The sequence below is a fragment of the Physella acuta genome, unplaced genomic scaffold (genome assembly GCF_028476545.2).
Source record: "Physella acuta isolate Inbredline_101_S28 unplaced genomic scaffold, ASM2847654v3 ptg000210l, whole genome shotgun sequence".
In the NCBI taxonomy this organism is placed as follows: domain Eukaryota; kingdom Metazoa; phylum Mollusca; class Gastropoda; family Physidae; genus Physella; species Physella acuta.
The window spans coordinates 24127-52115 of record NW_026731729.1 but is presented as its reverse complement, the minus strand read 5'-3'; the positions used below and the strand labels follow the sequence as shown (position 1 = coordinate 52115).

Sequence of the window (27989 nt, the reverse complement as noted above, 5' to 3'; positions counted from 1 at the left end):
CAACTCAGCGTCTGGTGAGAGAGGTCTATGCTGTACATTCCTACCTGCAGTGTGCTTGTAGGTAATCAAAACAAAATGTCGTTATCATGTAAACATCATGTATGTATATCTTACATTTAATCTTCTGTGCTCGTTTTCTTAAGCAACAGGTCTTTACTGTTGTAAATTAAACATCAAAGTTTTAAAATTTATGGAATTTAGCTCGATTTGTTTGTGAACTGCTGTTGGTTCATGACAAAAATAATTCATCCAGGCATTTAAAAGAGGTTGTATTGGTAGTGGAGGTGGGGCAGAATGGTTACTTGTATGTCAAGTGGTCATATGATTTATTTGTCTGGAGCCAATGTGTCGGGAGCACATTTGTCGTGAGCCCTTATGTCGGGAGCCAAGTTTATCGGGAGCCAATATGTCCTGAGCCTATTTATCTGGAACCAATATGTCGGGAGTCCATTTGTCGAGAGTCAATATGACGGGCGCCCTTTTGACGGGGCTATTTTTTGACTGTGTCGTTTTGTCGGAGGTCGATTTGACGGTTCAACGCTACGGTCACATTATTTGTTTGATTCGACAAAAATATGTAAATCTATCGACAATAACATAATGTCTAAGAGAAGCAAAAACTGTTGCTTGTTTTAGAAAGATCCGGTTGTAATTGTGGTTAGAAAAAAATGCGATAAAGACAAGAAGACAGGAGAACAATCGAAATAAAAATGCGAAGTGATAGAAAACCTCTATCGATTCCATATATTTATAATTATTTCCCTTTGAATCGTCGGTGTCGCTGCTACTATATTTTTCCCTTGACGTCAAAAGGTGTTTATCATAAACTGAAAGTGAGGTGTGACGAAAAGAAAATTCGTTGTCTCTAAAAGGTAAGCATTAAGTGTTGTCCAAAACTGGTTTTGTTTCATTTGAAATACGTTTTCTTTTATTAAAGCTAGATCTAGGCCTAGCTCTATATTTATATTAATGACGTAATTAATTTGGCCCAACATAAAACATAGTTTTAACATAGGCATAGGGCGGGCGAAGTATTGAGTTGACTTTTTCTATGCCGATCTCTATCTTCTATGCCATAAATGATAATGAATAATGCCAGAGTAGAACTAAGTCTGACTAGATTCTACTATCTAGTGCCTAACAAGTTAACTAACAACGGTCTAACTAGTACTCTAGACTAGTAACTAGAGTCTAGCTAGACTGCTAGAAATTTAGAGACATTACAAGACAGTGATGAGTGAAGTCATAGACTAGTCAACAAAAGAGTTAGGCTAGTTATCGAGTCTTTGATCTACTCTATCACGGTCCTATCAGTAGATACATAGATTCTGCTTGTAGATTCTGTGTGCAGAAACTTCTCTTTGCATAATTTCCTGTGTGCAGAAATGACTCTTAGCCCATGTTGACTGGAATACTCTCAGCTCCCTGTGTGCAGAAACATCGCTTAGTGCATTTTTCTGTGTGTATAGTTTTATCTGTGCACACTTTTCAGGCGCATCTTTCCATTGCATATTTTTCTGGGAACCATAATAATTTATACTCTGTTTCTATCTATTTTAATTTAAAAGGACTTTTTACCACCAGCCTTGTTTTGTTGACAAACAAGGGTAGAGATTACACTTTGAATTAGATAAATATTGAAATAAGAGAACTACCAGCACTAAATTCACAATAACTTTTCAATAACTGTTTAATAACTACTATAACAATTAATAATGATATTGATATATTTCTATACAACTAACTAAAGTAACTAGAACTAAGACTGTAGTAGTCTAATGACCAATACTCTCTGCTTGTAAGTATATGTAAATGTCCTTAATGTTTGTGATTGTAAACTGTAATTAAAGTTGAGTTATGCTGCAGTGCATTTCATATATATTAGAAATTATGTTTTATTTATTAGGTTGTGCATCTAAATTTTGTTTTCTTGTTTTAATTTAGTAACTTTTTTTAAATTCCAGATTAAATTTATTATTTCAAGATGATAGGCCTGACCTAATGTTTTGTAAGGAAGCTGTGTTTAAAACTCAAAGACTTCAAAATGAGTGCCTTTTCTTCTGGTTTTGAAGATGCTATAGGTGACAAATAGTACTGATACCAACTTAGCATCTAAGACTTGTGGAATACTTTTCTGAATAGTCAAGGTTTACGGCATGTAAATAACTGTTTTAAACAAGCATCAATACAGTTCTATCACATTATTTAAGTGCCTTATTTCCTATTGATTATTTGGTGAAATTTATTTTCAATTTCAAACTCAAACATGAGCGATACAGGGAAATACTTCTCCCCACGCCTTTTGGACTATTTGGTTATTGCCGGATGTCGTTTTCCAAATGGTAATAACCAGATGTCACAGACACCCGAACTACTGCGGCGTTATCCTCTTGAAGATCACCGTGACTTTCCACTACCCAACGATGTGATATTTTTTTGCCAGCCAGAGGGATGCATTAGTGTAGGCCCCAAACGCATGAGCCTCCGCGAAACAACATCTTTTGTCTTTACATTGACTGAGAAAGACTCTGGGCTGGTTCGTTTTGGTATTTGCATAAATTTTTACAGACCTTTTGAAAAAAGAGCTCACTCCTCTGAGGCATGGCAAAAAGTAGAAAAATCTAGCACTGGCTCAAATCATTCTGTTGAAACTCTAAGCTCGTCTGAATGTGATAGACCACGTTCCCCTAGCAGGGCTCGAAGGAAGACGCGGGTCAGAAATAATACTTTGACCTCCCTGTGTATAGTGAGTCATCATCCATTCTTCTCAACTTTTCGTGAGTGCCTCTTCATTTTGAGACGTTTAATAGAAGCATGCCATGATCGCAGCTGTGTGAGAAGAGTGGGTGGATCTAAAGCAACAGCAAGGTAAGATTTTATTTATACAAAGTTTTCAGATAAAACTTATGCACATTTTCTAGCCTTTTTTTTTCTTATATCAGAATAATTGTCAAACTCTGTTGAGAGTTATGTTTTAAATAGTGTGTTTTTCCCCAGAGATACTGTGTGGGGTGTACTTACTGGCCAAACCAGTGAGAATATATCTTCCCTTGTAATGCATGAAGTTCGAGAAATTGAAACTTGGATTTTAAGGCTACTCAGTGCACCAGTTCCTGTTCCAGGGAAGACACGTGTTGAAGTGAGTTAACTGCTTTATTACATACACATTAAACACCATGGATCAGCATGCTCTAAATGTAGCACACACTATTGCCAACATTGGGCCTGGTTCCCATGGCTCTTATTCACTCAGAGGTCATCACTGAGTCTGGTTAAGGAGGCTGGTCATGTTGCTGATCACATGATCACTGCATTTGTTGAGGTCAAAGAAACATGAACTGTACTTCTTCTGCAGGTCTGAAAAAGTATTTTACTCATACAATAAATTATACAATAAATTAATAAAGCCTTAATCAAAACAATAATGCTTTTAATATTTATCTATACAATTCTGTTTCACTTGCCCTCCCTTTCACATTGAATAGATCTCTCAAGATGTAAGATCTTGTTTAAATTGAAGATTCAAACCGTTGTGTTACAAAAACTATTCTTTTGATATCATGTTGGCAAGTCAGGCTATATCACTACCATTAAATACTTGTCTTTGAATTTTCATGTTAACAAAGTTGTTATTTGAACTTTCCTGTTATCAAAGTTATTTGAACTTTCCTGTTAACAAAGCTGTTGTTTGAATTTTCCTGTTAACAAACTTGTTATTTGAACTTTCCTGTTTAGGCAGGCTGTATCACAATACATGGATACTATTATTTATATAAATAAAAAAAGACCAGTATAATTTGATTAATACTAATAATGTATTGCTAATAAGAAGAACCCCTCTAAGGTGTAATAGAAAAGTACTACATTTCTCACTCCCTGCTTGTAGACAAATTGTAATACAGATGTTTTTTTTTTCAATCTGTATAGAGTAGATATATCAATATCATTGTATCATTTATGGCATGCATTGTTTTGCCATTTTTTTCATATGTTTACATCAATGGGATCTGTGAGGCCGGGTATCTGATGTATAGCAACCAATTACTTTGTGTTGCTCTCTAGACTCATCTAAATTTAACCTCACTAGTAAATCAATACAATGTGTCACCGATTTGAGAAACCGTTGGGGTGGGGGGGGGGGGGGAGCTATTTATATAAATGCTGGGTGTTGGCATCATTTTAATGGTGAGGGAGGGGAGATGTATATCAATCTTAAATGATAAAACATTGAGGGGACTGAATATAATTGTAATGTAAATTAGATGGGTCGAGTAGAACAATCACTGCAATATTTTTATACACGTGTGTGTTGATCACATTGCGCAATATCACGCAATAAGTTTATGTCAGCTACTGTGTGTGATGTAAATATGATACCCTGCCACGCCCACACAAACCAGTGGGCGGTTACCACACAAACCAGTGGGCGGTTATGACGTCTTTAAAACCGTACAATGTTGGCTTTCATAGTTGGCTTAGTGTTAGCTTTTTCTTCTGTTAAGATAAATCCAGAATAAGGCAGTCTGGAAGGATCACACAGGCTGTATGTTACAGTTGGTACACTCAACTGACCACGCTTTTTTTTGGACGATTCCCCCCCCCCCCCTTTCCTCTAAAATCCAGACCCCACCCCTAAAATGACGTCACGCCTCAGCCTACCCCCTCCCCTCAAAATTGCAGTTTTGTTTTTTAATTTATCGATTTCCTATACTCTGATCTCGGTCAACATTAAGTATAGCAATGAATTTCTATTACAATTTACAAAAAAAAATTATAATTTTACAAAAAGAATAGTATAAAGTATAATTGCAAAACGGTGGATACAAATCAATATCGGACTACTATTAAAATCCTAAAAATGCGTTGTCACACCTATTGTAAATTTCACGGGGAAAAGTTATATAATACAACTTTAATTTTGTTCTGCTGTCTTCTCTCTGTCATCTTTTTTCTCTCACCCAGTTCTAGACACGTCCAACTTTAATATGAAATACGTATAGCATTCATTTAAACGGTAGATTAATGCCGTAGCGATTCGGTGTTAACCTGCCCATATCGCGGTGAGTGCCAGCCAAAACATGTTGTACGGAGAAACACCAACACATCTTGTTTATTTATGATCATAAAATTGTAGTCCCGTGTCTGCCAAGGTGTGCGTGTTCACGTCTTCCCATCTCCCACTTGATAGTGAAATAAAATCTGATGTACAACCAACACAGCGTCCTTCTCACGTTATGTTTGACGTGTATTTCAAGACGAATGGCCGGATTGTGTATCAGACGTACCTTCCTGTTGTCGTTTTAGATCCATTAGTTTTAGACCGTCCGTACCATTAGGCCAGGAAATGGTGGCAGTGAACGTTACGAGCTTTACAACACAATTAGGTTACTCCCCACAAGAGGGTCTGGGTGGCTACTCACTCTAACAACCAGTTAGGTCTTTAATGCTTTTTTTTATCGTGGTCTTTACACGACCCGTGCAAGTCTCAAGCCCACACCTACCCTTCTTAGGTGTTGATTTGTGTTTGTATTGCGGACATGTAATACATTTAAAAAAGAAATAAATGCAGTCCCAAGTCCCACTCTGTATGGTGAGAAATATAGTTTCAAACCGTATCGTATTGTCAGGCACACAAGTCCGTCTCTTAAAAGGTTATATTCTATTATTTCTATTGATTGGCGTTACTTAATTGCATTATGTTAAAATTAATTTCATTCCTAAAACTCTGTGTGTTCTAATTACATTCAGTTTTTAATATAATTCTAATAGATCATACGAGATATTCGCATTTCATTACCATAAAATAACCAACCATACGCATCATAGCAGATCCTCTTCCTTCTGGTAAGATAGGCGTGCAGTGGTTCAGTCATCTGTGGGGGGAGGGGGGGGGGGGCAAATACAACGACGTCGCTGCCTGCCGAAATAGAAATTTTTTTTTTATTTATATAGAAAATGTAAGTTTTAATATCCCCCCCCCCTGAAGTTTCCAGAGCTGCCCCGGAAAAAATATCTGAAAAAAGCCCCGTAGGCGTATGTGATGCACGCGAGTAAACAAAAGTGGTAGATCTATTTATGTGACTGAGGGACTGTGTACACACCAGCAGGCTTTATTGACCGACCTCGTGACACAGTACACGCTAGGTTTTGTAGTCATATCGTCGTCACGGTGATACACACTGCTATTATAACGTTATTAAAACGTTTGTATGATGAATTTTTTAAATACTTAAATTGTTTTCATACACTAGAATTGCATTACTAAAAACAATTGCGCACCAAATGAACATGAAGCATTTGCGTGTAATATCGCGGAAAATTGTATTATATATAGGAGACTTTCGTTATTCTTTAAAAAAATTAATCAGTTATCCAATTAATATCAAATACTGATGTCAGATTGCATCGTCTTCGGGTCTTGACCCCCACGTGCCAAGTTTTAGAGAAATTGGCCGGTTAGAAGTGGTCGAAATTTCGCTCGCCCGTTTCGACCTCAAGACGAAGCACAACCGACAGACAAAAGACAGGAAGCATATCTGAGATCATGACCAGATAGTCATAGAAATAACAACTTAGACGATGGTCAAATGGTCAGAGAATTTTTTTTACATAATTAGGGAATCGTGCTTATGACTGATTTTAGGGACCAACCACATTAACGGAATAGTATATTGACTGTATCAAGCAAATCTACAATATTTTGCGGTTTACCTTATCTACACAATGTGTAGAATAAACGTGTGAATACTTTGTCTTTCAATACACGTCGTGGCATTGGGGTGGTGACTTCTTTCTAATTTACTAATTAGGTTACATTAATTATAAGCAAATCACGTGTTCTGCAACGTTGCAATGAATTAGCTGTATATCATCATTACCCCAGTGAGTAGTTTAGTCATGACGTGTCACATTAAACCACAATGTAGGTTACCTCCAGCGGCTAACAGAGAGGAAAAAAAACAGACGACCTAGAAAGATTTCTCCTTTAGTATCTTGCTGATGTTAGCAATATCAGTTGACTTGTTTTACCCACGTCTGGTGAACATTTAGTGACCTTTCTCAGCCCTGTATTTTACAGCTAATGTATGGTCAGGTGGTGCACTTCATACGTTACACTTAAAAATTACAAGGGTATCAGTGTAACATTCACATTGTTATCACTTTGTCAATGTAGAAACGTGGTTGGACTGCATTTTTGTTTCGTAATATATCCATATATATGTGTGTATGTGTGTGTGTGTATACATTTATGTTGGGGAAGGGGGTGGGGGTGGCATAATCCTTCTTTCAATGTTGTATCGAGACTAACCAAACTGTGATAAGCTTGGCCACTGTGAGAACTTTAACTTTCGTCTATTGGCCGCGCTCCACAGAGAAAAAAAAAACTACTGTAAGGTATAAGCGTTGGGTGGGCCGAGGTGCTCACTGCACTGTGATTGAACTGTTGTTTTGCTCAATGTTTTTTTTTAAAGAAAAAACAAACCTCTCAGCTTTGTTTCTAACACGTGTTGAGCCTAACTCCCACGCAAGCTATCGATAGCTCTAAAATCACCTTTGTAGAAAGCTTGTCTTCCTCGATTATATCGGGCGTTGAAATCAGGTCGTGCGCTATTTTTAGATAACGATTGTCGTATGTTCATACTTTTCCCAAAAATATGATTGGTTATTTAATAGTAAAATGCTCATCTTACGATTTTCTAATTACTACTTCACCATTAAATCTAATATCTCAGGGGACCACTCTAGTATCTCAGAATAACGCAGTAATAAGTAAACTATTAAACAACGTATAGAAACACTCTAGAAAGTCTACTTATCAAACACACGCTACTTATCAAATCTGTCGACTTCATTCTGTCATTTTATCATGTAAATCATGTTTCTTGTCGGGCGTTATGTTACCTGTTCTAGAGTAATTTTATCCAGTTAAACAAAATATGGCAGGACATTACTTGAACCTTAGATGGCCTCCTCGCAGCGCCCCTTTTTTTTTGCATTAACCAAAGTTAACCAGCATTGATTTTAGCTATAAATCATCGTAACCTTTAGCCGGATGCTTCTGTGATTTGAGCGATCTTTACACGTGATCTTTAGCCGTGATATAAAGAGGCGTTTGTGTGATGTGAACGATCTTCACACGTGATCTTTAGCCGTGATATAAAGAAAGGTTTGTGTGATGTGAGCGATCTTCACACGTAACCTTTAGCCACGATATAAAGAAACGTTTGTGTGATGTGAGCGATCTTCACACGTAACCTTTAGCCACGATATAAAGAAACGTTTGTGTGATGTGAACGATCTTCACACGTAACCTTGAGCCGCGATATAAAGAAACGTTTGTGTGATGTGAACGATCTTCACACGTAACGTTGAGCCGCGATATAAAGAAAGGTTTGTGTGATGTGAACGATCTTCACACGTAACGTTGAGCCGATCTTTTCACCCTGCAAATGTCTTGTACTGAGCTCAAGATTTATTCTCCTGGCTGACGGGCATTGCCGCTGACCACGCTATCTGGGCCGTTTGATTTGTGGTTGTGCTGCCGTGTAGAGATTTATTGCTCAGTTATTTCCATTCATCATGACCTGTAATTGTAGAGCGGCAAGTAGCAGATGGGAAGGTTAAACAACGTACACATCAATACAGCTGTTGTAGTATGACTTCAAGGTTTGACCGGCTTTTCCTGGTTAAACGTCATTTTAGTAGTTCCCGGGGGGGGGGGGATTTTTGTGTGACCAATATATAAATAAAATTGCCATCTGCCAATATCTTTAAATAAATGCAACTTACAAAAATCCAGTTACATCTATAATTATGATGCACAATACATGGACGTTTTCATGTATTCAATTTATTAAAATTTTTGCCTATAATTTTTTTCTAAAAACTTATTTCATTACACCTGTGTAATCTTTTCGAAATTTTGTATTACTACATTAATCCTCTTGGGGCGGAATGCAAATCCTAGCACCAGTAAAGAACACCACTACACAAGGGAATGAATTTATTTAAGTATTGACCTAAATGATATATTTAACTGGTAACTGTTGTGTGTTGCCTCCCCTGTCTAACTGATGTCCCTGATGTGTTGCCTCCCCTGTCTAACTGATGTACCTGATGTGTTGCCTCCCCTGTCTGATGTCCCTGATGTGTTGCCTCCCCTGTCTAACTGATGTACCTGATGTGTTGCCTCCCCTGTCTAACTGATGTCCCTGATGTGTTGCCTCCCCTGTCTAACTGATGTCCCTGATGTGTTGTCTCACCTGTCTAACTGATGTCCCTGATGTGTTGCCTCCCCTGTCTAACTGATGTCCCTGATGTGTTGTCTCACCTGTCTAACTGATGTCTCTGATGTGTTGCCTCCCCTAACTGATGTCCCTGATGTGTTGCCTCCCCTGTCTAACTGATGTCCCTGATGTGTTGCCTCCCCTGTCTAACTGATGTCCCTGATGTGTTGTCTCACCTGTCTAACTGATGTCCCTGATGTGTTGTCTCACCTGTCTAACTGATGTCCCTGATGTGTTGCCTCCCCTGTCTAACTGATGTACCTGATGTGTTGCCTCCCCTGTCTAACTGATGTACCTGATGTGTTGCCTCCCCTGTCTAACTGATGTACCTGATGTGTTGCCTCCCCTGTCTAACTGATGTCCCTGATGTGTTGCCTCCCCTAACTGATGTCCCTGATGTGTTGCCTCCCCTGTCTAACTGATGTCCCTGATGTGTTGCCTCCCCTGTCTAACTGATGTACCTGATGTGTTGCCTCCCCTGTCTGACTGATGTCCCTGATGTGTTGCCTCCCCTGTCTAACTGATGTCCCTGATGTGTTGCCTCCCCTGTCTGACTGATGTCCCTGATGTGTTGCCTCCCCTGTCTGACTGATGTCCCTGATGTGTTGCCTCCCCTGTCTAACTGATGTCCCTGATGTGTTGCCTCCCCTGTCTAACTGATGTCCCTGATGTGTTGCCTCCCCTGTCTAACTGATGTACCTGATGTGTTGCCTCCCCTGTCTAACTGATGTACCTGATGTGTTGCCTCCCCTGTCTAACTGATGTCCCTGATGTGTTGCCTCCCCTAACTGATGTCCTCCTCCACCTACAGGTCCATGTATTACCCAAAGAGCTGCAGCTTCCCCTAATGTTTGCACTGCCAGACAACACCAGGTTTGGGCTGGTAGATTTCCCCCTGCACCTCCCCCTTGAGTTGCTGGGAGTTGACACCTGTCTCAAGGTCCTGACTGCTATCATGCTGGAACACAAGGTTGGTCTCAGTCAGCATGGTCTACATCCATATACTTAGCACTGTAATTGTAAGTCACCTGTTTCCCCATCAATTAAACAACTTGTCTTGTTTGCAGGTGATCTTACAATCAAGGGACTACAACGCCCTGTCTATGTCTGTGATGGCTTTTGTATCTATGCTCTACCCTCTAGAATATATGTTTCCTGTCATTCCACTCCTACCTACATGCATGGCCTCAGCAGAACAGGTAAGGGCTGATGTTTTCACCTGCAAGTTTTACCTCCCGAGGATTAGTGTTGGGATCCAATTTCAGCTGAGTTTTTCTGTCTCTAGTTGCTGCTTGCCCCCACACCTTATCTCATTGGTGTCCCTGCCAGTTTCTTTGGTTACAAGAAAGATTTTCCATTGCCGGATGATATTTGGCTGATTGATCTAGATGGTAACAAGGTAAGTTGGTCATGTGTGTAACACATGGAGTGTTTATTTAACATGGATGTTTCTGGTTAGTGGAAAGTGCTTTTAAAAAGTTTAAGAGAAAAAATTATAAATCCACCTTCAGGGCTCTGTTATTTGGCTTACTTGTCATGGTTTTCTCTTTATAAATAACTGTATACGTATATAATATCCCCCCCCCTCCAAGTTTGTAAATGTCTGGAAAAGGGTTGAATTTTGAAAGGGCAAATGAAGAATATGAACTGGTGAAGCCCCACATTAAGCTTTTATTATGGTTCATGTGATCAGATCATTACACCACCTGGGGCAGAAGCCTTGCCACCTCTACCTGAACCTGAGGGAACAGCCCTGAAGACTCACTTGAAACAGGTACGTTTGGCTCTAGATTTGGGGTTTATAAACTTAACACATTTGTTTTGCTGCAATACTGTTTAAACACAATCAATAATGTAGACTTCAAAATGTTTTTAGATGTTTGAGCCACATTTTGATCATCTCAGAAGAAAGATTTGGTTTTACTTTTAAAACAATATCATGTTAATATTAAGTTTTTCATGGTTCAACAGAGCAGTAAAACAATTATATAGTTATTTATATTCATTTGTAAATATTTCTTTTCATTTCCATTTTTGAAAGTTTCAATTGATTTTAACATTTTTATGAGTTACCCACATACTTACAATACTTGAGCATTTTGATTCTTTTTAACCAGAGTGTATTTAAAAGTACTTTTTAAAATATAAAAAAAAAACAGCAACCCAGTATTAATGCAATATTTGAACTGATTATTCTTTCAGTGTATAACTGATAAGGTAACTACTGGCTAGCTTGTTTTAAACTGCTGAATCTAGCTCATATTCCATCTTTCTTTAACTATCAGCTTGGTGATGGCTTGTAGGATTAAGTAACATTTCAAAGTACTAACCAGGAGGTAGCAATATTTACTGGAAGTTTGGTAGTAATGTATTTATTACAAAGGTTATGTTTATATGAATAAAAGAGAGTAAATTTGATCGGTTTTGTAAATGTTGCTCACATGCATAATGGAGCAATACCATTTATTGATTTAGGTGTTTAGTTAATAAATGTTACCACCAACTGTTCATTAGTTTTATTATTATACAGTCTACAGATTTGTATCTCTAATAATCAGTTGAATTGTTACATCCATAAATACAAAGTTTCATTGTACATATTTGATTTTTTAGACAGATTTATTAAGACACATGAACAAATGGTACTACTATTTGAATATCCTGGTAACAGAACCTCCATCATTGCTACTGTAATGTTTTCTCTATGCTGGTCCACACTGGGACAACTGTTGACATATCAAGCAGGAAAATCTTGCAAACATTGTTGATAAAATGGGGACAACAATTGGTGTTTTAATTTTAATCAAACAGCTGACAGTTAATGTGTGACTCATACTTTTGCAGTAAGATAAAGTGACCTTCACTTTTACTTGTTTACCATCAAAAGTGGAATTTTGTATTATCTTACTTTGATTTAGTCACCAATATTGTTAGACTATGTAGAACATACACATTGAACCACAAAATACAATACTGAGCTCATAAGAGACCTTTCTGTTCTTTTTGTTAGTATCTCTTTGTACAGAATCAGGACTGATTTAAAAAATTCTTGTTGTAGGTTGGTCTTTCACTAAGTTAGGGTGCATTGTGGAAACAGTTTTATGAGTAAAACAGCAAAAATATTTACACATTTTATATGACTGCACCTTGTTCCATTGGTATTCTCTAGGTGCATGGCCTTTACGGGGATGCGGGTTTAGAACTGCTGGAGCTGACTCAAACCTCAACTTTTCTTTTTATTCTAGACACAGTTTAATTGCAATTTAAAAATTGTGTTAATTATTAAACAAATTAAGAAGTATTATCATTGACATGTAATTTAAAGTGGGTAATTTAAAGTTGTTTTCTGGGCATCTAGTTGACTGTCAACAAATAGTTGCTTAGATTACAAATAATTCTTGAAAAGTAAACTTTGTATATGAAATTTAAACATACCTTTTTTTAAAAATCTAAATTTCCACCATCAAAATTATATGAATAGCTGGTTTTTTACTGAAGTCATTCAAGTATTTTGATAATTTTATGTAGGAAAATGATATATTTATTATAACTTTTGCTCCTGTTTAAATGTGTAAACACCTGACAACAGCATATAATGAGTATTAATGTAACACAATTATAAAATTAAGAAGCAAAACAGATCAACTGCTTAAGATAAGGATTTGAATTCAGCCTTGACTGTATTTATTCATTTACATTTATACAAGGACACTGACTTTTTTTTTTTGACAAGCAATTGATACTGGGTAAAAATAGAGCAATAACATGATCACTTGCTTTATAACACTTTTTTATAAACAGTTTTTGCATTTTTCAATTAAAAACAAATTCTTTCAGTTCCTTTCTTTATACCTTATTTGTTTTCCTTGTATATCTTGTAGCTTTACATGAAAGTCAGAAGAAATATGTAAACTAAAATAAAACTTTGCTTGGTAGATGGTTTGCTCTACATATAAGTTTGAGTCAGCTTACATGTAAGCATGGCTGGCAGCTTACATGTAGCTTACATGAGTGACAGCTTACATGACTGGCAGCTTATATGTAGGCATGGCTGCAGCTTACATGTAGCTTACATGAGTGACAGCTTACACGTAAGCATTGCTGGCAGCTTACACATATATATGCACTGGTTGCTTACATGTAGGCATGGATGGTAACTTACATGTAGGTTATATGACTGGCATAGGTTGGGGATACATATTATCTTTTTCATTTGGGAGTTGGGAGGGTAATAATAATATGTTGTTAGAAGTTTGCAGGACATTTCTTATACATCTTATCATGTTTCCTATGCATCTTGTGAGTCTTATCACTGAATCTTCATTAAATACTAAACAAGGTCAACATTATTAGCTTATTCATTTTTTTTTTGTTTTTTATAATTCTTGACTGTTATACTTGTCACTTGAAATATTTGGATTATATTAAGAATCATTTCACTCAATTTATTATGAAAAAAACCCATTAATAATGTATTTACAATGAGTCCTACATAGAAAATGTTTACATTTTATTCTGTCATTGCTCCCTAACATTAATGTTATAAAGTTTGTTTTGGCGTTGCAAAGTTTAATATTTCAGAGCTTTTGTAATTACATTTTATACATTTTTTTCAATTTTTTGCCAATATCTTATTGCTTTTTTTTAAAACTACTTCCACAATAATTTTGATGGGACTCAACACATGGCTTTATTTAGTGGTTATACCTTTTTGAATTTAGTAGGAAATATTTTTTGGCAGCGGTGTCACTCAAATTTTGCTTTGCTTTTCTCTCTGCATGGGGTAAAGGCTCTAGCTAGCATGAGCATGACTCCACAACCAATCAAAAACCTCGATGCTCTTGCACAGAATCCAGAAATCTGGCAACGTCGCGACAGTTTGACTACAGCGACTGGCTTCAATCCTCTGATTTACGGGAACGATGTTGATTCTGTGGATGTAGCTACTCGTGTTGCCATGGTAGGTCACACCAATGTTGGCTTTGTACAGATGTATGATGTGTTCCTGTAATAGAGTTGATGTTGTGTAGCTAAATGTCACGACTTTAATTCCTGGGATACTGATGGGTTGGCTGGTTAGATGTCCCATTTGGTAGGATGCCCTGTTTAGTAGGATGTCCCATTAGGTAGGACGTTCCTGATTTCACCTAGCTATAACTGGTACTTGAATTGATGAGGTGGCTGGGTATGGTGCTGATTATAGTTGCTAAGGTCACAGTAACATGAACTCTACTTCACCTTTCCTTTTGATAGATCTTTAATGGGAACTTGTGTTACTCTTACATGTGAATGACTAGGGTTAACTGTTCAGCTAATTTAAGTGGTACTGTGTGCCCTGATTACTTGTAGGTGAGATTTTTCAACTCCGCCAACACTCTTGGGAATTTCACTGAGCACACCAGGACACTGCGCCTGTATCCTCGGCCTGTGGTTGCCTTTCAGCTGTACAGTTTTCTCAAGTCTCGAGCTGAGAAAACAATGTTTACATCCAAGCTTGCTAGGACACAGGTACACCTTGATTAGGTCTTGATTTTTAAGTACAGAGCTAATTGCTTGCTTACTCATGTTTATGTTTTTTAGTAACATAAGGCGGCCACAGTTGTTTCTGTTAAACAAATACTGAAAGGCTGTTTGGTAAAGGAACAAAATGAGCTATAGTGAAAGTAATGTAAAAATCTTAAATAAACAATTTAATAACATAGAATATTTTTCTATTGATACCTCAGGCTGTTGAATATCTATCGGAGTGGTCGTTGTGCCCCACAAACCTTGTTTACCAGCGCGTGCAGACAGCGGTGTATGACCCCAGCCTGATTGGTGACAAGCCTAAGTGGTACGCCCAGCAGCTACAGCTGGTCGAGTTCCCCATCTATGACAACAGCTCCTCACTGGCCGCGGCACTGACGTCGGTGTCAGAGGAGCAGAGTGACGACAACCCAACAGATGAAAGTGGCAGTGACAGTGATGGGGCAGAGAGCACCAGCTCCTCCTACTCTTCTCTCAGTGACTTTGTCTCAGATCTCTTCAACAGTGACATCAGAGGGGAAACACCTTGTGAGTACCAAGCTCCTCCCCTTCCATGTTTCTAACAACCTAACCATACTTGATTGATTTACAAAATAAAGTAAGGAATTTCTAAATTTTAATGTAGATCAAATTCTGTAATTAATAATTTAGTTCATTTCTTGTTTTAAAATAAAAAGCTCATACTCAATTTCTGTATGTACAATCAAAATTTTAATTCTGAAGAAAGTTTCTTTTTTTAAAAATTGTTTCTGGTGGCTTCCTAATTTTATGCATGATTTTTATTTAACACATTAACAATTTGCACTAATAGTTTTTTTCGCATATAACCCTGCCCTTAACTTAACAATTGTCTTGAAGTAAATTGGCCCCTATAAATTGATTTAGCTTAACCTTTTCGCTGTAGTTGGTGTTTATGGTCCTGCTTTGAATGACAATAATGTAAAATAGTGAACAGTACTCAATAATGAACCAGACCTCTCTTTTGATAATTTGCTGCCATTATTTTTCTTCCACCACTATTTTTTTTAATGACATGGCAATTACAAAGTCTACAACAGGTAAAAAATTAGATCAATTCAAAATTTCTGTCAATTTGATACCAAACTGAGAGGAGTGCAAAACAGTCCTCCACATAATTTTTTTTAATCATATTATTTAGTACACAGTAATGTATTTCTGTAAGGAATAAAGCATTATTACATCACTTTGTAATCGAGACATAGTAATATAATACAGTTTATAGTATTTATGACAAGACGTATGAGTCATGACAGCAAAGGGGTTAAGAAAACCATTGCTAGACTTGATGTGCACTAACATATACCTTGAATGCATGTGTTTATTGCATGAAAACTCTGGCTGCCTCTCTAACAGCGTTTGCTCCAGAGATGCAAATATTTGCTGTGGATGAGTCCAAAGTGTACACCCCACCCAGTAAACTGCATCTGCCTGAAGCACCGTCCACTAACAGCGACTCAGCACTCTCTCTACAAGAAGACAGTGACATGAGCTCCTCTGCCTCATCCAGCCCATCCTACAGCAATGATGGTGGGGACAGGCAGATGGGGAGGGAGGTTTGTCTCACCCAGCTAAACAACTCTTCTAGAACTTTGACTAACTTCAGTTAACTCACTTGACACTTGCTAGTTGCAGCACTTATATTAATATTTCTAATAGCACTTGTTGCTTAAAAAAAAGGCATTGACTTTTTAGTCAAGTTTGCCACCTCATTTTTTAAAATAGTTAAATGAAATTTTATTTCCATTTATCTGAATGTAGGTCATCATGAATAACCATTTGTTTTTCAGGAAAGTGTCTTTAGATATGATTCTGGGAATACTATTGACACTCGGGCTCACTTAGGGTAGGTTGGATTGTAATACTTTCATTTCCTTTAATTTAGTTTTGAAACATTCATGTTTTTGTTGGTATCGAGTTGAAGAAATTTTTTTTTCTTTTAGTTTTTCTCAGGAAGCCACCAGCCTCAGTCGACCACCAGCCAGCCCCAACTCCCCCAGAAGTCCACAGCTAGCCAGGACTGTCTCCAACACCTCTCAGTCCCCAAAGACTCCCCCTCCCAGACCTAATATCCCCCCAGGCTTCACACCTCGCATGACACCTCCCATGGTGAAGAAACCACTTCAGTTGAGTCCAGGCCTGAGGCCTCCACTGGGGAACTTTTCTGGTGGACCTTTGAGGAAGGGAAAGGTTTGTTAGAAAATACCTTATACACAGTGTATTATCATGAACAGTATTTATGGACTTTTTCAACTAATATTTACTCACTAATAAAATAGTATTTCTACTGTTGCGTCAACTTACTCTAGAGGTAATTATTAGAGAACGTCTACTACAAGACATGTTTTTCTCTATGACAGTCTGAAGGTGAAAAGACATCGACCTCCTCTTTGATCTCCACAATAAGCAATGAGCTCACAGACATGGCTCACTCTGCCACCAGCACTGTCTCTGAGCTGTTTGGTGAGTAACAACTCTGGTCACTATTATTATAAGCTGCCCCATCACTGTTTTATAATAGGTAAGGAAATATGACATAAAAATAACAGTTATCTCTTAATTAATGATCAGTATCATCCAGACCAATATTATACAAACATATCAGATAATAATTACACACCAGGAATATAACATAATAAAAAAAAAGTCAACTTAATTGGATATTATGCTGAAACATACAATTGTTAAACAAATGGTGTTCGTTTTTAAAAACCAGTTTTTAAGAAAGGAACAGGAATAATCTTCTGGCTTGCAATATTACTCAACCCGCTGTCTTAAATGTAGGATCACGAGAACAATTAATGGGAAGATAAAGTAGACCTTGCTTCTAACCTTGTATTTTAAAACACTAACATAAATTTTGCTTTCCCATCCACAGGGAGCAACAAACAAGCAGCACAAGTTCCTCCCCAGCCTAAAGCTGTGCCACTCAAACCTTTCACACCCCTGGGTTTGTTCATATTTACTTTCTTGTATTGTTTCACACCCCTGGGTTTGTCTTATATTTACTTTCTTGTATTGTTTCACACCCCTGGGTTTGTATATTTACTTTCTTGTATTTTCATGCAAGTATTGATACAACATCTGTTAAATATTTGATGCTTGTGTCTCCAGGGAACAGAAAGGCTCTGGTAGAGAAATCAGGTCTAGTGAAACACGCCACCAACAGGAAACAGAAAGAAGCTCCCAAGTTGACACCTGTTGACACCAAGGCTAACTCTAACAGGTGAGTGGCCACTGTCCAAACTTGATGATGCCACTACTGTTGGTCATCATTGGCTATCACTGACCAAAGTCCTTGGAACTATAGAAAAACTTGTGTGACCCACACTTTTTAAATTTGGACATATTGAGAAAGTATTTTGAGAATATATAGTATTGAAACATTCATGTATTAAAGTGTCACAAGGCTTACATTCGTCTGAGTATAGTCTCATTCTTGAACAACTCAACTAACCCAAACCAAATTATTTATGTTAAACTAGATGCACTGTCAAACACTCTTTATAGAAAGGATTTTATTACCAGGGACGTGCCAAGGTTTTCAGTGGATGAGATCATTAGAAGAAAATTAGAAAAAGGGTTTTTTTATACTGGGGGTTTGTGAGTAGGTTTCATTTAACATTCATTTTGTTACAAGTTCAAGTTCAAACTTTCATTTTAAAACCTGTTGTATCTTTTGCTTGTACAGTGTATTTTCTAATTTTATTCATCTTTGATGTGTTTCCAAATAACATCCTGTTTAATGAGTTCTTAAAACTTTTTATTCATTAGATTGGATAATGATTAGTGTTTAATAGTTTATATAGAATACTTCTATTTCATTATTTTTAAATTTAAAAAAAAAGAAAATTTTGTTGTTTTAACAATAAAGTCAATTTTTTTACATATTAGTTAATTAAGTATTGATTTCATCATTTAATAAACAAATATAAAACCGTACATTGGTAACAACGCTTAGCTTTTAAAAAAATAACAACTAATTTTTGAAGATAAAACTTTTGTAACAGTGAAAACCAGCAGCTCTTGAAGGAAGTGATTAATGGTGTCTTGGAGGGCAAAGGTCTCAGCTGGCTGAAAAACAGTAAAATCAACAAGTTGATGGAAGATGAAAACTACCGCAACTTTGTTGTTAGTCGTCTCAACCGTAACCTGGACCAGAAAGTTTCTGAAGATGCCTTTCACATAGAAGATGTGGTAAGTTAGACTTTCACATAGAAGATGTGGTAAGTTAGACTTTCACATAGAAGATGTGGTAAGTTAGACTTTCACATAGAAGATGTGGTAAGTTAGACTTTCACATAGAAGATGTGGTAAGTTAGACTTTCACATAGAAGATGTGGTAAGTTAGACTTTCACATAGATGTGGGAAGGTAGATTTCTTACCTCCAATGTTTATAAACCTCACTTTTCATTTTAATAAGCTCTCATTGTATGAAAAAACTCTTGATAAAAATTATTACCTTCTTAACTTTAATGTAAATTTTAAATGTTTTTTTTCACTTTTCTTCTTTTTGGTTCTTAATTATAATGATGAACGGAATTTCTCCAACACAATAAGGTATTACGTGTCAACCTGTTGTACATCAATTTCAGCCTGCTTTTCTTTCTGAATTAGTTTTCATAGTCTTTGTCCATCCAAGAACAAACTACAAGGAAGCAGTTGTTTGATTTTGGAGTTTTCTCTCCTAGATGTGTCTCTGTCTCCAGCTATTGTCTCAAACTCTGGACTTTTCAGCTTAGCAATCATGATCTTTACCCACTCAACCACCATGACCCTATCTTTTTCACTGATTTTGTGTCATTTTTCTTACAACTAAAGTAAGACATGAAAGGCAAATATTATTTGTTAACTTAAAACCTCAACAATTTTTTCTTTTTTTACAGTGTATAAACAGTAAAGTGTTCAAGGGTATGCTCTCCCTTCTCAAAGCAATCATACATGGTCTAGGTCACACCATCAACAACCACGGCCTTGGGGGCATGGCCTCAGCTTACATGGTGCTGGAGATAGCTCACACACACTATTGGGCCAGGGATCCTTCCAATAAAAGTGATGCCAGCCTGACACCAGAGGTATATGAGAGTACACAGATGATAATTTGGTTTGTAGATAGATACACAACTAGTCACATTCATATAGGGTTCAATCATTTTTATGGACCACTGAGCTTGATGGTTTGTATTAGTGTCTGACTAGCCCATTTTACTGGCCTACTAATGAGTTCATTTAGTCTAACGAGTTTGTTTATATATACAGAGAATGTCTCTACATGGAAGCCATGAGAGCCTTGACTCACCAAGCAGAAAGATGTCGGATGAAATCAGCACATCAAGTAAGTTTTTTTTTTAATCAGCTGTTTGAATTGCATTGTAAACATCTAGACTTAGTTTAGTTTATAGAGCAAAGCTTTTTCAGATAAAGGAAAGCATAATTGTCTTTAATTGTTATTATTTATAGAACTATTTAAATGAATGAATATTTTAAGCTCTGTATGCCTAGATAAATGTTTTCTGTGAATGCATTAAGTGTAAATACTTGGTATGACAGGTAAAGGGTTGAGATGACACATTTTTCATTCTTTCACACTGTATGCAGTCCTTTTTAGTTTTTGTATTTATTGGACAGGGGTTATCTTATAAATTGATGAATGAAAACAAATCTTGATCAGATAGCTATTTGTTTTAGTCTTTGTTATAATGTGTGGCTGAGGTTTTGACTAGTTTAGTTAGATATTTGAGATTTGCCAGTGAGACTAATCTGATGAAATGCTAAAACTAACTTTAACAAATTATTCAAGCTTTCTTTAATCAAGTGTTAACATTTAATACAATTTCTGATTCTAATCTTTATTTTTAATTTATAAACTTTAATGTTTCTTAATAAATTTCTACCTAATAATTTATTACAATGGCTTAGACATTTCCACTTAAAACTAACTGAAATTGTTCCTATTTAAGATTGTTAGCTTTTTAGTTTAGCTGCTGTGTCTGCTCATTAAGCTATGCTTGTTAACTGATATAAACATTGCAGAAAACAGATGCTGAAAGTTATCATTTCTCTTCTTCATTTAAATGTATAGCAAGACAAAGTTTGAACCAGATGGTTAAAAGCTTTCCACTGCCCTTAACATTAAACATTAAACCATGAGTCATCTGTACAAGAGTTACCCACCTTGTTTGTCTTCAAGATGCTGACTGTTATTTATTGGTCAATCAACTAACATTCTACCCCTCCCTTTCCTCAGAGTGGTGGCAAGGCAAGCGGGGCTCAAACCCGCACCCCCCAAATTCAGTGAACCCTCCTCCTCCACCACCCCACGCCACTATTCCTGCATCCTCTGTTAACCCTAATGAACCCTTCACTTCTAGTCCTAGCACAGAGTCAGGCAAGTTGTAGCTTTAGATGGGGGTGTGGCTAAGTCACATCCTCCTTTAGATGTGCATGTTTTCTTTGTTCTAGCTCTTCTCTTTGCTTGCTTATGTTTGTGCATGATACAAGAAGGGCTAGTGTTTAATGTTCATGTCTTTCTAATGATTACATTGTCTGAGTATTTGAGTGTATAAGAAAACCATCTGTTCTAATGTGCAGCAAGTGGCCTAAGTTGAGAGAGATCAGGGTAACAGTTAAATCTTAGTTCAGTTTCTGGTAGGATGGAAAATACAATAGTAGAAATACAATTATTTTTTAAAGAAATGATATTTTAAAAACATTTTAGGTTGTTTTATAATTTACTAGTTAAATAGAAGTTAAATTGAAAAAAATGTAATGTAATATATATAAATAACAATGTTTTTAAAAGGCCGACAAAAATATAGTAAACACTAAATGGTTATCAAGTTAGATTAGTTAAAAGAATGTTTTGTTGATTAGAAAAATTAGATTTAAACATCAATATCTTTAAAGACATTGTTTTATTTCTAAGGAGATCAGATTGGAAACATTATGTTTAAATAATAGTTGAAGAATAATTATGTAAACATGTACTATTAGAATTTTATACAGAGCACCTGCCTTACACCCACCTCCTGTTTCCCTTTTATTTATGCAGACCAACCTTCTCTCTCATGGCTGGTCATTTTTTTACCATCTCACCCCCACCCTTGTGACACTAACACTTGCTTGATCATGGTGGTCCTTAGGTTACATACCAAGTTGTATGGCTACTTATCACTCATATAGTTTCATACAAATATAGCTTAAGATTCCCTTTAGTTGAAATCTTTTTTGACAGTAATGCTTTAATGAAAATAATACTCATTAAGTTTAAGCATTAATTTTACTAACCAAGACTCTAGTTTTAAAGCAGTACTAGTTTTCTGATCAATTCTTTATGGTGGGGGTTAAGGTGTTGTTTTGACTTTTCAATTTTGATCCTCTTTAAACTATTTTTTTAAAACTTTTCTTTACCTTTTTGTGATTTTTTTCCCTGTGATTTTTTTTTGTGTTGTGTGGTAAACAAATCAAATGTGTATCACCATTCAAAAGAGCATTTTTACTCATTATGCTACTGTGTTTGTCATTTCCTTGTTTTGCCTTTTTAAAGAAATTATTAATATAACAAAAATTTAGTTATTAAGATATTTTAAATGTCCCGGATGCTTTGCCAACTTTTTCATGAATACAATTATTTTACTTAAATTTCACCATGACCTTTTACCCTTTTATGCTGTTAAAATATTGCTATGAAGACTACTGAAGTTTTAAACACAATTTGGCTGGGTGTAAAAAGAAACTTAAGAGGCTTGTTTTCTTGTGTTTGATGTTGACTCTGTACTCTATGATAGAAAACAGTAGACATTTTCTCAGTAATAAAGTATTTAAAACCTCCAGGTTCTCCTGTGATTGTAAATGGGGATGAGTTTGAGAACATAGAAATCACGTCTGTATCAGATGATGGAGGTAGTGGGGACAGTGCTGGCAGGGAGACTAAACCTAAAGATAGGCCTGACCCAGGGGGTGGAGGGGACACCACTGGCTTCATCACCTCCTCAGACTGGAATAAAAATGCTGCCCTCAAAATGTCTGGCTTAAGTCGGGAGCAGCTTCAGAAACAGCAGCAACAGCAACCTCCAGCTGCACCTGTTTCCTGCGATATTGTTGTGACTGATGTTGACCCTGAAAGTCGGTTTCACCAAGGTCAAGGTGATATGCTGAGAGAGATGGTGAAAAATAAGGTATGAAAATAATATCTAAAATAACAGATTATTTAAATGTTTAATCTGGGCGCTATTTAGACATTTATATATGACAACTTGACAGTATAACCTGTATACCAGTCACAAAACAAACTGCTGTGATGCTATACCAGTCACAAAACAAACTGCTGTGATGAAGTGATGTGTTGTTTGTTCAGGAGCTGATCAAGACCAGCAAGCTAGATCGCAAGTTCAGCAGCTTAGACTCTGAGATGTCCGAAGCAAGCACTCTTGTCAGTACCAGCTCTGAAAAAGAAGACTTTGAGAAAAGGCGTCATCGCATCAACCACCAGAGCATTAGATCAGCACTTTCAGACAGTGAGATGGAGACAAATTGGGTTAGTTTAGCATGTCTGCTTAACTGATGTTGTAAAAATAATATTACTGTGTTTTCTTTGATAAACTTCAATATAGTTTGAGACTTAAGTGTGAGATTTATTAGTTGTTGAAACTATCTGCTATGATTTGGTAATGTGTGTGAGGTTTTCCTAACAGCCAGGAAACATGCACCCTAGGCATAGTCGATCTTCCAGCATTTGGAGCACAAAGAGTGCCTACAGCTCAGGGTACAGGTTCCGCGAGGGCAAGCTGGTGCACATTGGGACTGCTGGTCTGACTGCTGAGAACGCCCATGCCAGGACGTACCTGTTTGAGGAGCTGGTGGGGAAGGACCGGTCCCGAGTCTGGGATCACATGCAGTTCTGGGAGGACATGTTCCTGGACGCTGTGGCTCAAGAGAGGGACATCATTGGGATGGACCAGCGGCCCTCGGAGATGATGGAGAGGTCAGATCTACAGACATAAATTAGTTTTACAGTACATATTTTAATTAATGGATCTATTTCTGTTCTCATCATTTGACTGGCTGTATGGTGTTGGAAGTTCTTTATTAATGATAGTAAAACTTGCAATCATCACCCCTAGGTACAACTCCCTTGGTGATGCAGAAAAGAAGCGCCTGGAGTATGATGAAGATAGGCTGCTGGCTGTCATGTTGTTCAACCAGGCTGCTTTCATGCTGATGATGAGGGTACCAAAGAATGAAATTAAGAAAAAAATCAGGCGCCTTTTGGGCAAATCTCACATTGGTCTTGTACAGAGTCAAGACATCAACAACCTTTTAGACAACATTCAGCATCTGGTAGGCCATTGTTATTTCTGAATGTTTGTATTACAGTTATTTTCTTCCACAGTAGGGCAGTGATATTGACCTGAAACCAATAAGTTACATTACCCAATTGTTCCCCTACAGTATGGCAATGATATTGATCTGAAACCAATGAGTTACATTACCCAATTGTTCCCCTACAGTAAGGCAATGATATTGATCTGATACCAATGCGTTACATTACCCAATTGTTCCTACAGTATGGCAATGATATTGATCTGAAACCAATGAGTTACATTACCCAATTGTTCCCTACAGTATGGCAATGATATTGATCTGAAACTAATGCGGTACATTACCCAATTGTTCCCCTACAGTATGGCAATGATATTGATCTGAAACCAATGAGTTACATTACCCAATTGTTCCCCTACAGTATGGCAATGATATTGATCTGAAACCAATGAGTTACATTACCCAATTGTTCCCCTACAGTATGGCAATGATATTGATCTGAAACCAATGAGTTACATTACCCAATTGTTCCCCTACAGTATTGCAATGATATTGATCTGAAAGCAATGAGTTACATTACCCAATTGTTCCCCTACAGTATGGCAATGATATTGATCTGAAACCAATGAGTTACATTACCCAATTGTTCCCCTACAGTATAGCAATGATATTGATCTGAAACCAATGAGTTACAGTACCCAGTTGTTCCCCTACAGTATGGCAATGATATTGATCTGAAAGCAATGAGTTAATTACCCAATTGTTCCCCTACAGTATGGCAATGATATTGATCTGAAACCAATGAGTTACAGTACCCAGTTGTTCCCCTACAGTATGGCAATGATATTGATCTGAAAGCAATGAGTTAATTACCCAATTGTTCCCCTACAGTATGGCAATGATATTGATCTGAAACCCATGTGCAGCAGGAGGATGCAGAAACAATCTTTCACAGTCCATTGGGGTACAGACAACACTGGAGACATGCTCTTTATGGAGGTACAGCCTTAGTTTACTAGACTTGTGTCCTAGTGCCCTTAGCTTGATTTGTTTTGACCTTGACCCTCTAGTGGGTTCAACTGATTGAAAACTGGACCTGTACTCCCTCCCCCTTCAACCCTGCAGGTTTGTGATGACTGCCTCCTCTTACGGAGTGTGACTGGGGCCATCCATGACCGCTGGTGGTTTGAGAAGCTGGTCAACATGACCTTCTGCCCCAAAACCAAGGTGCTCTGTTTGTGGAGGAAAAACCAGGACAAGGTCCAGCTCAACCAGTTCTACACAAAAAAAGTAAAGTTTTTTTGCCATTCAGACTTTGATGCCAACCCTTGGTATTGACCCAATGAAACATTTTTTAAACATTTTAAAATGCAGAATAGACAAGAAATAGCTTTTGGTTGTGATAGGTTGTTAGAGATATCCGATTTAATATGACCATGTATCCACAGTGCCGAGAACTCTACTTCTCTGTTAAAGAATCAATGGAGAAAGCAGCCAGTAGAAACGCAGCACGTCTTCCAGGTTTGCGTAAGACATTTCTTGATGTAGCAACATTTCATTCATATTAACAGTACATTTCTCAATGTATACTTAATTATACGTTTAATATGTAATAAGTAAATAGTTAATTATTGGACCCAAGAGCATGTTGTAACATATAACATGACTATTATGTGAGCAGCCTGTAAGAAGGGACAAACATTTGTTTAGGTCCAGAACTTGGAGGAGAGTTTCCTGTCCAAGATCTCAAGACAAAGGAAGGGGGACTGTTACAAGTATGTATGGAAGGGATAGGTCTTCTCCTTCAGAATAGCAAGGTCAGTCATTTGAATGCTTGTCTCAGTTCATTGATTTTTTAATTGCATTTAGATAATGTTTCAATGATAGTTTACTGTCAGCTAATTAAATACATTTAGTATTATATATTCACTTGTTAATATTAAAAGTTGAAAATATTTTAAAGTATCAAAGATTTAATTTGATAAGGAGAAGAAAAATTATTTATAATAAAGTATTGCTAACATATCAAACTGTAAATGTCCTTTATATTTAGATGATAAAATCTAGTCCAGTTTGTGTTAAAGCAAATAATTTGAGGATGCAAGAATTTATATGCATTAAATGTTTTTTTTTCTCGTCTTAGACTTAGCACACGTATAAGACAATCCATCTTTTCCATAAAAACTTGTCTGTTCTACAATCTCCTTGTGCATTGGTTGTTCTCTGCTTGCTCACTTGAATCATCTCCCATTGGTGACAGGACAGTACATGTGCTCTACTGTTGCTTAGACAAACTGCAGCTAATCTATCAAAATAGTCATCTAGGTTGTATCAGCTAGGCTGGCTGGGGGACTAGGACTGGACTGGTTTCTGTACATGTTTTCCCTACTTGATCTTTCAGTCTTGTGTTGGTGCCTCCTGCTCGCTGTGTCAAACTCATTTTTTAAATACATTTTATTGTTATCATTCTTTTCATTCAACTTTTTTTTTTTTTTTGAAAACCCATTTTCTTGTTGACATGAGTCGTGTGCAATTTTCTATTCTGTATGACTGCATTTGTGAAAGCTTCTGGTGATGTAATGCCAAGTCTCGTGTATATGTTATGTGCCAGATTATTTAACCTACTCATTTTATACTTAGTATTTTTTTATTCTAGTTCTCAATATTGCCCTTTTTCAATTTCTTGCCTGAAAGGCATTGTTTGACCTGGACTGTATTAGTTAATCAATTTTATGTCTCTCCCCCACCCCTCCCAAACCAGCATATTTCAGGAGTTGCTTGCAGTTATTTTTTAAATAACCTTTTTTTCAACCCATCATTGCTGTATAGTAATGCAGTCACTCTTGAGTTTACAACAGCTCAGTTAAGATATGTTTATGTGCACCAATTTTAAAGATAGTTATGTTCTTGAAAATGGATATTTCATCTCTAATTTTTGTATTATACCAATACCACCCTAATCTTCCTTCATAGGCCTTTCACATAAACACCACAAGTGATGTTTCAACCATATATATATATACACACATACACAGACACAAATATACATATATATATATATATATATATATATATATATATATATATATATATATATATATATATATATATATATATATATATATATATATATATATATATATATATAATTAAACTAGTAAAAAATATAGAAGCAAATGTAAATATCTTTTTGATGGTAGCAGCTTTCTTATTTTTTGTCTCTACCAAACTATTAAAAGGAGAGATGTGAATTACTTATCAAGCAAATCAGCAAAAAGGGGATTATTTTAGATTTTGTCAATAACCACATGCTTAAAAATGGATTAAAATGTTTTGTTTTAATGAAGAAATGCTATTAGAAGCTGTATTCACAATTTCTTCTTAAAGACATTTTTTTTTTCAAAGTGATGATGGGTTGCTTGAAGCTTCTGTCCAAAAACATGATTAGCTTTATACTAGATAAGAATCATAAGTGTTGTTGGCTGCATTCAAAACATTTCCATTCCAACTTTTTCATACAACTTCATATTGTTTTGTTTCTTATCATTGATAACCCTTGGTGACTTGTAACTTTTTCTGTTTCCCACTATTGTATTGTGACAGGTGGCACACTTGAGTTTTGGTCTCACATCAATACCAACTCACTGGTCAAGGGTAGCCATTTTTTTCTTACCATCTTATTCACACCAGCTAGAATTTTCTTATACAACATACAGCTGCCTGCTTTTCTACTATATTTTCTTTCTTTTTTGGATTTGAAAATTCGGCAAATATATTTTTAATAACTTTTGTATGTGTCAAGCATGTTTACTTTTGTAACTTTTCCTAGTGATTGA

General features: G+C 36.6%; 1 protein-coding gene across 7 annotated transcripts in view; it reads left to right on the top strand.

The window, feature by feature from the left end:
- Positions 1 to 791: 791 nt before the first annotated feature.
- The window catches only part of LOC131937454 (MAP kinase-activating death domain protein), a 34222-nt gene continuing 7024 nt past the window's right edge, over positions 792 to 27989 (top strand). For 2 of the 7 annotated variants that reach the window (XM_059294903.1, XM_059294902.1), the window contains exons 1-29: positions 792 to 872; positions 1965 to 2868; positions 2998 to 3139; positions 10099 to 10257; positions 10355 to 10486; positions 10573 to 10686; positions 10981 to 11061; positions 11490 to 11504; positions 14077 to 14247; positions 14637 to 14795; positions 15014 to 15341; positions 16188 to 16387; positions 16622 to 16677; positions 16775 to 17021; positions 17192 to 17294; positions 17710 to 17781; positions 17946 to 18057; positions 18842 to 19028; positions 19719 to 19907; positions 20092 to 20167; positions 21080 to 21220; positions 22666 to 23009; positions 23189 to 23368; positions 23526 to 23815; positions 23955 to 24171; positions 25045 to 25152; positions 25279 to 25443; positions 25602 to 25680; positions 25864 to 25970. In XM_059294903.1, coding sequence (XP_059150886.1) covers positions 2267 to 2868; positions 2998 to 3139; positions 10099 to 10257; positions 10355 to 10486; positions 10573 to 10686; positions 10981 to 11061; positions 11490 to 11504; positions 14077 to 14247; positions 14637 to 14795; positions 15014 to 15341; positions 16188 to 16387; positions 16622 to 16677; positions 16775 to 17021; positions 17192 to 17294; positions 17710 to 17781; positions 17946 to 18057; positions 18842 to 19028; positions 19719 to 19907; positions 20092 to 20167; positions 21080 to 21220; positions 22666 to 23009; positions 23189 to 23368; positions 23526 to 23815; positions 23955 to 24171; positions 25045 to 25152; positions 25279 to 25443; positions 25602 to 25680; positions 25864 to 25970 — 4776 coding nt within the window. In that variant the 5' untranslated portion in view covers positions 792 to 872; positions 1965 to 2266. The remainder of the gene's footprint in view (positions 873 to 1964; positions 2869 to 2997; positions 3140 to 10098; positions 10258 to 10354; positions 10487 to 10572; positions 10687 to 10980; positions 11062 to 11489; positions 11505 to 14076; positions 14248 to 14636; positions 14796 to 15013; positions 15342 to 16187; positions 16388 to 16621; positions 16678 to 16774; positions 17022 to 17191; positions 17295 to 17709; positions 17782 to 17945; positions 18058 to 18841; positions 19029 to 19718; positions 19908 to 20091; positions 20168 to 21079; positions 21221 to 22665; positions 23010 to 23188; positions 23369 to 23525; positions 23816 to 23954; positions 24172 to 25044; positions 25153 to 25278; positions 25444 to 25601; positions 25681 to 25863; positions 25971 to 27989) is intronic. The other 5 variants (XM_059294906.1, XM_059294904.1, XM_059294909.1 and 2 more) reach the window with 5 other exon arrangements.